At 49.9% G+C, this 12491-nt stretch overlaps 4 protein-coding genes across 4 annotated transcripts; 1 reads left to right on the forward strand and 3 right to left on the reverse strand.

Moving 5' to 3' along the window:
* Positions 1 to 50: 50 nt before the first annotated feature.
* On the reverse strand, positions 51 to 3381 carry bud32 (serine/threonine protein kinase BUD32; the record flags this gene model as incomplete). The annotated part of the gene is made up of 6 exons (XM_057188032.1): positions 51 to 894; positions 1251 to 1721; positions 1788 to 2111; positions 2167 to 2543; positions 2595 to 3144; positions 3203 to 3381. The coding sequence occupies 6 exons, from the start codon at positions 3379 to 3381 to the stop codon at positions 51 to 53; spliced, it is 2745 nt and encodes a 914-aa protein (XP_057039735.1).
* Positions 3382 to 4327: 946 nt separating this feature from the next.
* On the reverse strand, positions 4328 to 8750 carry N7518_007106 (DNA-directed RNA polymerase III core subunit RPO31; the record flags this gene model as incomplete). The annotated part of the gene is made up of 2 exons (XM_057188033.1): positions 4328 to 8579; positions 8656 to 8750. 2 exons carry the CDS (start codon positions 8748 to 8750, stop codon positions 4328 to 4330), a joined length of 4347 nt encoding a protein of 1448 aa, XP_057039736.1.
* A 354-nt stretch (positions 8751 to 9104) lies between these two features.
* On the reverse strand, positions 9105 to 11326 carry N7518_007107 (GTPase GUF1; the record flags this gene model as incomplete). The annotated part of the gene is made up of 2 exons (XM_057188034.1): positions 9105 to 10368; positions 10425 to 11326. The coding sequence occupies 2 exons, from the start codon at positions 11324 to 11326 to the stop codon at positions 9105 to 9107; spliced, it is 2166 nt and encodes a 721-aa protein (XP_057039737.1).
* A 68-nt stretch (positions 11327 to 11394) lies between these two features.
* On the forward strand, positions 11395 to 12470 carry N7518_007108 (spindle checkpoint protein MAD2; the record flags this gene model as incomplete). The annotated part of the gene is made up of 8 exons (XM_057188035.1): positions 11395 to 11443; positions 11505 to 11530; positions 11583 to 11608; positions 11665 to 11703; positions 11759 to 11787; positions 11842 to 11987; positions 12046 to 12119; positions 12185 to 12470. The coding sequence occupies 8 exons, from the start codon at positions 11395 to 11397 to the stop codon at positions 12468 to 12470; spliced, it is 675 nt and encodes a 224-aa protein (XP_057039738.1).
* Positions 12471 to 12491: the final 21 nt, after the last annotated feature.

Below are 12491 nucleotides of genomic sequence, written 5' to 3' on the forward strand. Positions count from 1 at the left end.
ATAGCAGTTGTGGGGAGGTTGCATCCCATCTCTAAAATCAAACAAGAGGCTTAACCAAGCATGCTCCTCTTCCGCCCTCTCAAGCGCACATCCTCAAGCTTCTTCAGCGCGGAAGGAGCCCCCTTGTAGCTATCCCGGTAACCCATGATCAGCGCCTCGAGCAAAGGCTCCGAGCGCGGATGCGTGCTCCCAATAGCCCGCTCCAAAACGTACAAATCCACCGCCCGGTCCTCATCCTGATTGCTATGCGACGCAAGACCAAAATCAATCAGCACGACATCCCCCTCCATAGAGGGCGCTCCAGTGCCCTCAACCGCATCACCTGCGTCCGCAGACGGGCGCAGCATGAGGTTACTTGTCGTCAAGTCTCCGTGCACAATACCAGCCTTGTGCAGGACACCAATGGCCGAGCCCATTTTCCTCAGCAAGCCGCGCACACGCGCCTCTTCGTTTTCAATCTGTGACTCATCCAGCGAGCCCTCGTTGTGCTTCATCCACGCTTCCCACTGCTCGAGAACTACCCGCACCACAGGCCCGTCAATCCACTCCATCATTAGCCAGGCGCCGCCCCACCCGCCTTCGGGGCCGCCGTGTCCCTCCCAGTCCAGGGCTAGGAGCGCTGGGACGCTCACGCCCTCCCGTATGAGTTTCGCAAGGCATCGCGCTTCCGAGATTATCCGTTGGCGGGTAAGTCGACGGTCTAGGATTGGGTGGCGGTAGGGTTTTGATGGGCGGATCTTGAGCGCGGCGGAGATGGAGGGGTCGAGGGAGGTGGTTTTGTAGAGGTGGGCTTCGGCGCCTTGGGTGAGGAGGATTGGTGGTGGGGTGGTATTGTTGAAGGGGGGGGGAGAGCTGGGGGTTTGTATTCTTCCATTTTGAGAGGGTTGGAGAGAGCTGGAGAGGTTGGAAGGTGGAAAGGGATGAAGTGAAGAGGAAAAAGTTGTGGTGGGGCGGATGTCGGAGTATAACAAGTTGTATACAGAACCAGGAGGATTGAATATCTACATAATGTATGTTGATATGATGATATGTTAATATGTCAAATCTATTGAAGCAGAAGCAGTTCGTAATTAGATAATCGAAATCATCAATGCATAGTATCTCATAATTATGTGGACGCATGAGTTCGTTCACAAAGCCCTATATGTATCCCTTTCCCAATATCCAATATCCAATATCCCTTCCATATCAACAATTAAAGCAGATGAAGATCCGGGCGCACATTAGCCAGCCGACAAGTACCCTGATACATCCTCTCAAGAGTCGACGCCATAACCTCTAGATCAGTAGACTCCGACGACCAATGCTTCAGCGTTCGAATCGACAGCCTCACCAAAGCAGTCCAATTCGACGGTAAACGTACCTGCCACGTACTAGGATCCCTCGATGCTTCGAGCTGATATAAGATAGCCCCGAGGATGTGCACAGCACAGGCGAAGCTGGCGCGCACTACATTCCAGATCCACTCGTGGCGGAATTGATACCAGTAGCTTGGTATTAGGGTGACGCAGTTGTCAATGGCCTTTTGGGCCAGATGGAATACTTCTGCCCACATTGCGTTGTTCTTCCTGATAAACGCTGGCATCCCCTGGAAGTGCATCGCGAGGTAGAACGCTGGTCGGTAGATCCTCTCTAGTGCCATGTGGTACCGACCACGGAAGAAGAACCTCAGATCTGGGTTATCTTTTTGGGACTGGATCCCGGATACTGAGATTTGGTACCTTTTGGAAGAGTTAGCAAGGCTAGTAGGGGTCCTTTCATTGTCATGTTCGGGGACTTGGTCGTACCATGACGTTACAACACGCTCCGCGTCCATTGTCTTTCTTAGAAGACCGGGAATATCTTTGGTCCAGCCCTTCTCTCCTTGACGCCACATGTCAGACACTATGTCATTAGTGGTTCGGCGGTTACAGATGGACCCGATGTAGAATTTCCAGCCTTTCTCTTCTTCGGTGCCATCCAGCTCAAAGCCTGGCTTGACTGCAAAATCTTGGTCTTCATCCATTTCGTCATATGAGGAAGAGGATCTGCGAGAGAATTTAGGGAACGGATCTGAATATCCCAGGCTTTCAAGACCACTGCTCCAGAGAGGGAGCTCGCTCTGCATCTCACTGTTGACGATACTTAGTTGATGATCATATAAAAGTCCGGTAAGGAAAAACCCACTGTTCCGCTTGGATACAAGACCAATATAGTCTCGACTCCAGGTTATGGTAATTGTCATCAGCGGTCCACTGTTCTCTACACAGCGACCGCAAACGAACTTCTAATCTGCAAGATGCCTGCTGATAACAGAACCAAGCCTGCAAAGGTCGTATGGCATGTCTGTGGTAGCTTCCAGCAAGAAGAAAACACTGAATATCTGTTGGGGACGTGTGCAAGAAGCCGAATCTCTGCTTTGCCGCGTGGAAATATGTCTCAGCCAAATCGAGATTGGCGTCTGACATGGGTGGTGCTTGGAGTGCATCGAGATTCGCTGGCATATCATCCGCTAGGGGAACAAACTTCGATGACGTGCACGAAGCTAAGGCACACGCTAACAGCTACAGAAATGATTTAGTTCAAGTGGGACTTCCAAAAAAGAGTTGACATACCACTTGACACGAGGGGCCATCCCATCCCAGACCCTGGACGGTGACCTCCTTGGCATAACGGTCTAGACTGTCCAGATCGACTATCGGGTTTCTTCGGTGGCATAGTAGGAAGTATTTCCTGCAAAGTCTAGGGATCTCATCGACAAAGCTTCCAATCCCCACCTGCCGGGGTGCCTGCATACTGCGGGGCTGGTTATCCAGCGAGTCGAGTAAAAAAGATCGGATATGTTTCTCGGCTTCGGTGATGACCTTGTTGAAAATAGGCCATCGGAGCATATTCTCCCCGGAGCTAGCCATGTAAAGGACTCGGGGATCATTATCAGCTCCCCGGTCGTCGATACTAGCGGTGCTAGTGCTAGATGGATTGCTCCCCGGCAATGAATCAGCTACGGGGCTAGTATTCTGCATGGCCAACTCAAAGAATCCTTCCTTGAGTGAGCGAGTCGAGCTGGTGGAGCCTTCGGATTTGATATTCTCTAGCAAACCGGCGATATGATTCAGTCGCTGGAGCACCTCATTGTTCGATGGGTTCCCCGAATCAAATCCAACCCTAAGAATAAGGCTAATGTTTAGTGTGTTGTCCTCTCCACACGATCATGTTATCTTACTGGTTCTGATGTGGCGATGTTTCGGGATAGTTGCACTCCATCCCCTGCACGGCGCAGTAGCTACAGGTCGGCCTGGTATTGTCACATCGAGTCTTCCGCAGCCGACAGGTCTGACAGGCTGTCGGGGCTCGGGTTCGGATCTCGCGCTTCCTAGCGGTTCTTTGGTTGCCAAACTCCATGTTCATCCCAAGTGCGAATCCGCGGGGGGTTTTTCGGGGAGGCCGGGGAGATAGATGAGGGGAGATGCGAAAGATTAAGTGCGACCCACGGATATTCAGTACGGAGTACGCCGTGGTTAGAAAGCAATTCCTCGAGAGACCGTCCACTGCACAGCAAACAAAGAAACATTCAACCCACCGAGTGCTGACGGATGTGGCGTGGCCGGATAAGGCAATGGGTAACAAAGAACTGTCGAGGCGATGTGATGGCCAAAGGTTAACACCCATGGCTGCCTCAGGGGTTTCACGATGCTGATTGGAGGACGATGCACTCCCTGGTCACTCGGGACATGGGTGCTCTCTTGGGTGATTTGATGCCTTCCTTTTATTCCAAATAAACGGCTCCCCGGCCCTTTCTCTGATCCTAAAGGGTTCTCGAATCTCGTATTCCTGGAGTTTCTCTTTTCGGTTGGCTGCAGCCGTTGAAAAAACAAGGAAATCGTTGTGATATCCCCGGAAATATTGGGTATTGGGGTATGGAGTACCGATAGGTTGAGAATCCGAGACATTCCGTTGAGGGATGTTGTGAACTTCTTGTACTTTGTGTAAAAAGGTTGAATATTTGAATATAACCCAAGAAGCTTGTCCCTAGATCTTTCTACAGTCGTATTGGAAATTAGCTTCACGTCTGTACACACCCCGACTTTTGTTTTTTAATATTGTGATAGGTTCGAACCTGGGCGATTGTGGAGGGGGTGGTCATATATAGGAGTACTCCATATTCGGCTTCTTATAGCCCTAATAATTCATCTCACGTAGAGTCAAAGAGGACAAATGAAAACTATTGATCATATCGTCAATGAAATTCATCCGCTCAGGTAAGTACATGTACAAGCCTTGTCCAAAAGGCCAAATTCTTAACGCCGAAATTAATGCACAGTGTCACAGAGTCACAGTCACAGCCACTTCATCGGACCTTCCTCTTGGGTCGCCTTACCAAAGGCGCTTCACAATGTTCGGTCCAAGCATCTTCAAATACCGTCTTTCGTGGGCCAATCTGGCCTTGGTAGAAGTTCAGCTTACGCACAACCTCCATAGCACCTGTACCCAGTGACACTGTCTTGCCCATGATGATACATTCCGACACACCCTCGATGAGATCGGTACGACCGAGACCACCGGCGTCGAAGAGGTGATCGGCAGTCTTCTCGAACGAAGCAAGCTGAAGGACTGAGTCGCGCATCTTGGCCAGACCGAAACGCGTAATACCGAGCACTTCACCCTTGTAGGTCATCACGTCGGCTAGAAGCTGCATGTGACGAGGATCAATGTCCATGTCCTTCATGACTTCGCTAATTTCGACGACGATCGTGCTTCGGGCGGCTTCAATACCCAGAACCTCTCGCGCCTCCATAATGTTGTTGGTCCTGGTGTGGAGACCGTCCACACCCATCGTAGTCATACACTCCCTCAATCCGTAGCCTTCCACGAGCAAAGTGTTCGTGGTCGAGGTTTCGTCCGTGCGAATGATAGCTCGGGTGGCACGTGGGTGACCCAGGATTTGGATGTTAGGAAGGATACGCTTCAAATGCTTCAAGCGGAGGAAGGGATCAACGCTCGTGGCGGCAATCTCCGTCTTAGAAAGAGATGCCTTGCTGGCCGGATCGAGATCCATGTGGACCTTGATTGAGGCTTGCTTGCACGAGAATTTGAGATCGCCTCCCTTGAAGCGCTTGTTGGTTTTGATCGCCTCAACGATCTGTGGCGTCGTGATCTCCAGCGCCAGATCCTCGATCGTTTTCCAGTTCAGAACAACCTTCAAATAGGCATCATCGGGGGACCAAACCTCCGTGATAGAGCGGATGACGTCGCGGAGGAAGGTCTTTTCAATGCGTCCTTTCACAATACGAGCAGCGATAGTGCTTTCTTTGTTGACCAATTCGCAAGCCACGACGGGAGTACTGATCTCCTTTGAGGCGTTGATGATTTCCTTGATACGAGGTACACCCTGCGTGATACTCATTCCGGCGACACCAGCGAAATGGAAAGTTTTCAGGGTCATTTGCGTTCCTGGCTCACCAATGGACTGGGCACCAACGGCACCCACAGCGTGACCGGGCTCGACCTGGGCTCTCTTGTATTTCAACAAGCAAGCAGTGATGAAAGCCCTCAATGTGGTATCTGTCAGCTTGCCTGTGTGATCCAAGCCCTTACGGCTCTGCTGATCGGACGGGTCGATATCGCCACCTTGAGAGATCAATTTGTCGGCCCTCTTTTGCACGTATTCCTGAATCGAGTCAAGGAAGTCACGGGCACTTTCGAACTGATCTATACCATGATCACTGCGATCCATGTATGCCAGGTCATTACCGAGCAAGTCCTTGCGGACTAGCTTCGCACGTTCCTTCGAAAGCATCTGTTCGCAGACTTCCATCATTTCCATCGGTAACAAGCTTCGCTCGTCGTTGTTGTACGTAGTGGATTCTGAGTGAATAAATGTTCGATCGAAGTGGACAGGTTTGGCTTTACCCTCCATATCCACGGGATCCAACTTATCGTCACCATACTGGAACTGAACGATGGCAGCAGACGAGTTACGGACCGTGTCATCATACATCGATGACAAATCCTCGAGGGATTTCATCAGACGACGAGACATGTAACCAGTCTCGGCAGTCTTGACAGCTGTATCGACCAGACCTTCACGACCGGACATAGCGTGGAAAATGAACTCTGGAGGCTCCAGCCCGGAGAAGAAACTGTTGCGAACGAAACCCTTCGACGGGGGCTGTCGTGCATTCTTTGGGAAATGCGGTAGGGTACGATCCTGGAAGCCGTCCTGGACACGTTGACCACCGATAATTTGTTGACCGACAAGAGCAACCATTTGGGACACGTTGATACTAGAACCCTTCGATCCGGAAGTGGCCATGATCAGGGGCGAGTTGTACTTGCTCAACTGCATAATACACTCGTCACCAGCTTGTTGACGGACTTTACTGAGAATACCGGAGATCTGGTTCTCCATGGTTTGCAATTCGTCGCATCCAGGATACTTCTCCAGAGTGCCCGCCTTGTACTTAGCAATGACTTCGTCACACTGCGAGTACGCTGCCTCAACAAGATCGTTTTTCGACTGAACGAGTCCTGCACTAGGGTAGACATCTCCGATACCAATTGAAAAGCCGATGTTGGTGAACCATCGGGCGGACAGTTTAGATAGACGGTTCATACCCTCGGCTGCTGCCGGTGGGCCATAATCTCTGAGCATAATGTAGAAAACATTGTCTTTCTTTCCAGAACCAATTGTAGACTTGTCCATCACACCACACATAACTTCCGAGTTGCGGATGACTAACCAGCCATCATTGGGGTCCAAGTCCTTGGGACGACCATCCTTGGGCATCTTGAACTCACGGCATGCGGCGTCTAAGTTAACCATAACGGGGTCGGATAGGTTGGGGCGCATAAGAATGTTAAAGACTTGTTTGCCAGTCCACATCATCTGGGGCTTCAAAATTGATGGTGGTGGGAGATCGAATCTTGTTTCAGGTCCGAGCATATAGAGACAGATCTGCGTGAAGGAGGCACGATCAAAGAAGTTGTCTTTGCTGCTCAAAACATACGCGGCACTAATGAAATCCTGAATGGCAGAAATGATGGGCTCTCCGTTTTTAGGGGTGACCAAATTGTTCTTCACGCCCATTAGCTCCATCGCTTCTGCTCGGGCCTCTTCGGTCTGCGGCACATGAAGGTTCATCTCATCTCCGTCGAAATCGGCATTATAAGGGTTGCAGACACACTCGTTCAATCGGAAAGTCCTATGGGGTCGGATTTTGGCGAAATGAGATAGAATACTGAGCTTGTGGAGGGAAGGCTGTCGATTGAACAGCACAATGTCGCCGTCTTCAAGATGACGCTCAACCACATCGCCTTCTTGCAGCTGATCAGCCATTCGCTGAGTATTACTATACTTCAACATCTGTCTGAATCCGGTTCCTTTCTTGACGATCAAGTTCGCTCCGGGCCACTTGTTGCTACCATTGCAAATCCGTTGTTGCAGTTTTTCCTTGTTATATCTGGTCACTAGTTCAGGATAAGTCATAACCTTTGCCACCAGCTCCGGAACAGCGACCTCATCAACTCGCAAATTTGGATCAGGTGAAATGACAGTTCGCCCAGAGAAATCAACACGTTTTCCTGACAGGTTTCCACGAAAACGACCTTGCTTTCCCTTCAAGCGTTGGACGAATCCCCGGATTGGTTTTCCAAGATCGGCTTTGTTAAGCCCAGGCACATCACTGTTGATGTAGACAGCAATTTGAAGCTGCATGTAGTCCCAGCACTCCATGATTGTTTGAACTGGAGCGCCCTTGAGTAGAGCATTTTTAAGATTGATATTGCTCTGCACAATGTCACCTAGCTTGGCGGTCAAGTCATCTTCTGTGGATGCGCCATCTTGTCCTACTGAAGGCCGAATGCAAACCGGTGGAGCTGGAATGAATTGCCATAGGAACATTTCCGGGCGAGCCTCCTTTGGATTCATGCCAATCAATTCACAGTCAGAGTCGGACATTTTCTTGAATAGCTTAAGAACGCGAAGGGGGTTCATATCATCCTGCGCCTTTTTGAAGTGTTTTTCGACCTCCGGGTTTGCACCTCTCGCCTCGAGGAAAGAGTTATCAAAGACATCCTTGCTGATCGGCGTTTCTTTTTTGACGGAAACCGAGACGTTGAATGCACGGAACTTGTCGTGGGTAATCTTCAGAGCACTTGTTCCGGTCTTCTTCACGACACCATTGATCGCTCCGCAGTATGTACATTTACGGGTTTTCCGACACCGTTCGTTGATGCGCTTTGCTATCTGCGTCCGGCGTAGATTATCAAGGCCCGGTCGGCGCATATCGCGAAGATAGGTACGGCGCTCTGCCTCGGGGAGCAGAATATTCGAACATTCCTTGCAAATTTCCTGAAGGATCGAAATGACGCGCTTGAAATAACCGACGTGGAAAGATGGCAGGACCAATCTCACATGGCCAAAATGACCATTGCAGTCTTTGAGGTTGTTTCCACATGTCGCGCAAGAATCGGTTTTGTTCGAGATACCCATGCGCTGGTCGAGAGGTCCATTCGCAACGACCGTTCGGGTCTGATCCAAGTCGAAAAACTTTCGGTCGGAAACTTCCACCACTGCTTGGGCAACAATGTCATCGTTGGTTCTGGAGCATAAATATTCATTAGCGATCAAGTCTGCGACAAACGCTTGTGACAAGCACATGTGAATGAACTGCGTACAAGACACCAAACTTCAGTTCCTTGATCACTTTAGGAACGCTGTCAATAACCTGGGCCTTGCCCAGGTCTACCTGCGCACCCTCTGGAGGCTGCATGGCCGTGTCAAGTGCGGAGCATGGCAGGGTGACTCAAAGCGATGCGATCGGCATATGCGGACGTCAGCCGCCAGACCAGATTTCAGGCTCGAAGATAAATTGACTCTGATATTTTGTGGTAGGTATGAAATGAGAAGCCACAGATATCGAGCGAGGTTATTTTGACACAATTAAGTGAAGTGAGAATGAGTAGAGGAAGAAGTTATATGGCGGGGGTCTTGACATGAACTTTTTTTCTGCCGGTAAAGCTCTCACCGCTGTCATGAGTGGCGCATGTTTGTATAAGGTCTTAATACAAGATGAAATATCTCAGAAATAGTGTTATACAATGTATTTAGATGCTAATTTACACGCTTATTTTGCCAAGAATGCCTGGAAAGCTTTGTGCTCGATCACGACATTTCCAACTGCTCGCAACCTCTTGCGGCCTTCTTTCTGCTTCTCGAGCAGCTTTCGTCGCCGACTTACATCACTAGCATGCAATTTTGCCAGCACGTCTTTTCGGTAAGGCTTGATAGTCTCACGAGCGATGATTTTCTTACCGACAGCAGCCTGAATGATGATCTCAAAAAGTTGTCGGTCGACATGCTCCTTGAACTTGGTTACCCAAATTCTGCCCTGTCGGTTCACCTGGCTCGAATGCATAATTCGCGTTACAGCGTCCACTGGCTCCCTGTTGACCAAGAGTTGTAGCCTGACAATGTCACCAGCTCGCCATGCAGATTCTTCATAGTCCAAGCTGGCATAGCCCTTGGTACCTCCTTTCAGTTTTCCAAAGAAATCATCAACCAGATGGGCTAGAGGCACTTCGTACTTCATAATGACCTGAGTCGATGTGAAATACTCAATGCTTTGTTGCTCACCGCGATTGGCTTCGCAGAGCTCAATCACTTTCCCCAAGTACTCTTCTGGGAATGTCAGAGTGCACAAAACATACGGCTCTTGAACCTCGGCAACTTTGAGTCGTACACTATCATCATCGGGGAATTTGGCGGGATTGGTGATAATCTCTTCGGAGCCACTTTTCCACACGACCTTGACTGGGACGGAGGGTGGTGTAATGATGATACTGGCGCCGTGCTCCTGTCGTAGGCGGTCTTCAAACACGGAGCAATGAAGGGTTCCCAAAAATCCCATACGGAAACCGGCACCTAAGGCTTCTGAAGACTCTTTCTGTACTGTGATGCTTCGATCATTCAAAACCAGCTGGTTGATGCTGTCCTCTAGGTGCTCGAAGAGATCCGCATTCACTGGGTATACGGCCACAAAGACCATCGATTTGGGCTCTTCGAATCCAGGCAAAGGCTCGACGATCTTTTCATAACCGACTCTTGTGAAAGTATCGCCAATCTTGGCCTCCTTACTCCGCTTCATGCCGGGGTTGAAGTAGATGTACCCAACCTGGCCTGCACGGAGAACAGTTTGTGCGGTCTCGGTCGGATACATGATCCCGACTTCACCAACAAAATATTTGAGACCGGTAACGAAGGAGATAAGCTGCTGACCTGCACGCACCTCACCGTCGAAAATACGGACCAAGAGGATCACGCCCTTGTAGGAGTCGTACCATGAATCCACGAGGAGCATACGAAGTGGTTTTTTAGAATCACCGATAGGTCTAGCATGAAGTTAGCAAAATAAACAGCACTTCGGGAAGCCACTGGGTAAACCTACGCAGGGATTTTCTCCACCACCGTCGGTAGCACAGCCGGAACATTCAATCCAGTCTTTGCCGAAACCATCACCGCATTTTCTGTATCAATCTCGAATGTGTTCCTTATCTGCTCCAGAGCCCGCTCTGGGTCCGCTGAGGGGAGATCAACCTTGTTCAGAATGGGGATCAATTCGAGGCCTTGCGCAAAGGCCAAATAGAAATTGGCGACTGTCTGCGCCTGAACGCCCTGACTGGCGTCAACGAGGAGGATTGCTCCACCGCAACTGGCATAACTTCGCGACACCTCGGCACGGAAGTCCACATGGCCAGGTGTATCGACCAAGTGTAGCAAATAATCCTCGCCTTTATAGTTGTAGATCATGGTACACGTCTGTGCTTTGACCGTAATTCCTCGCTCTCGTTCGACATCGAGTTTGTCCAAAACTTGCTTGTTCGATCCTGCTTCAATTGTGCCCGTCAATTCGAGTAATCGGTCGGAAAGCGTGCTCTTGCCGTGGTCAACGTGTGCAACGATGCAGAAATTGCGAAAACGTTCGATTGGGATCGCGGCAATTCTCTTCTCGAGGTTTACGTCGAGTTTTATATGCGCAGTTTTCGAACGTCCATAGTAAATCGTGGTAGTAGAGAAACTCCTTTTAAACCTATACAAAGAAAATACAGTTGGTGGTCGGAGGCTCGCGGCCTGGCATCTCGGCGCTGCGCTCAGCCATCGGCCTAACTGCAGACATCCTCGCATTGGGGCTTCTGCGGTGGCATAGGAGGGGCTGATGGTATGCAAGCGTCGAATCGAAGTGTATCCGTGGGGCAATCGATCAGCACTTGAGTGCTGGTTGGACTTGTCACGATTTGCGGAGAAAAAACGGACGCGCGGGCGGTGACCGTTTATTGCTGCGGTGACCATTCGACGTAAACAAGGCTCTATCTTTCTTTCACCTTCAGAGTCCGCAGCTGCCTATCTACAAGTTCGTCATGTCGGAAACCAAGGGAAAATCAAAGGTGCACAAGCTGTCGATTAAAGGTGCATACCTCTCGTCTTCTTATGCAGTTATCGTGGTTGTACAAAGCTTACAAGATAACAGGATCGGCCAAGCTTGTCTCCGAATTCGTGAGTCGTCCTTTAGATTGCTTCAATGATGTCTGAGTACTAACAGGCTCAGTTTGAATACTCGATTAATTCAATCCTGTAAGTTTATAGTCGTTTCCTGTCCAAGACACTGGCTGATCGCATTGGGTGCTCAGCTTCCAACGAGGTGTCTATCCTCCCGAGGATTTCACGACGTAAGTATGCCCTCCATCTTTACCCACTACAATACAGCAAGCTAATTGGAAATAGGATTAAAAAATATGGCCTCAATATGCTCGGTTCGTGAACCGTGTTCTTCTTAGCCGACGTCAGCAGCCCTAACTTCATAGCAGTTTCGGCCGACGACCAGGTCAAAGCCTACATCAAGAAGATCATGTCCCAGTTGAAGGAATGGATGCAGGGAGGAAAGATCTCGAAGCTTGTGGTAGTTATCACGAGCAAGGAGACCGGAGAACATGTGGAGAGATGGCAATTCGACGTATGCATTCGACACTCTCTTATCCAAGCCCGTGGCTAACTATAACGTGACGGAATAGGTCGAAGTCTTCGGCAAAAATTCGAAAAGCAAGATCTCACAGAAAGCTGGCGACAAAGAGAACAGCACATCGGGGTAAGTCTGTTGACTGTGAGGTCATCTTGATCATCCCACTAATCTAACATCTTTATGCTTTGAAGAGATGCAAAATCCCCCGAACCTATCGAAAAGACAGAAAAACAAATTCAGGAGGAGATCCAAGCCATCTTCCGCCAAATCACCGCATCTGTCACCTTTCTCCCCGTCCTTGATGGTGACTGCACCTTCAATGTACTTGTCTATGCCGACGCAGATTCAGACGTGCCGGTGGAATGGGGCGACAGTGATGCCAAGGAAATTAAGAACGCAGAGAAGGTTCAACTAAGGAGCTTCAGCACAAACAATCACCGAGTTGGAACTCTGGTCAGCTACCGGCTGGCGGATTAACCCCCCCCGGGACACATTATG

This window comes from Penicillium psychrosexuale (assembly GCF_028828465.1).
Source record: "Penicillium psychrosexuale strain IBT 29551 chromosome Unknown utg000004l, whole genome shotgun sequence".
Taxonomy (NCBI): domain Eukaryota; kingdom Fungi; phylum Ascomycota; class Eurotiomycetes; order Eurotiales; family Aspergillaceae; genus Penicillium; species Penicillium psychrosexuale.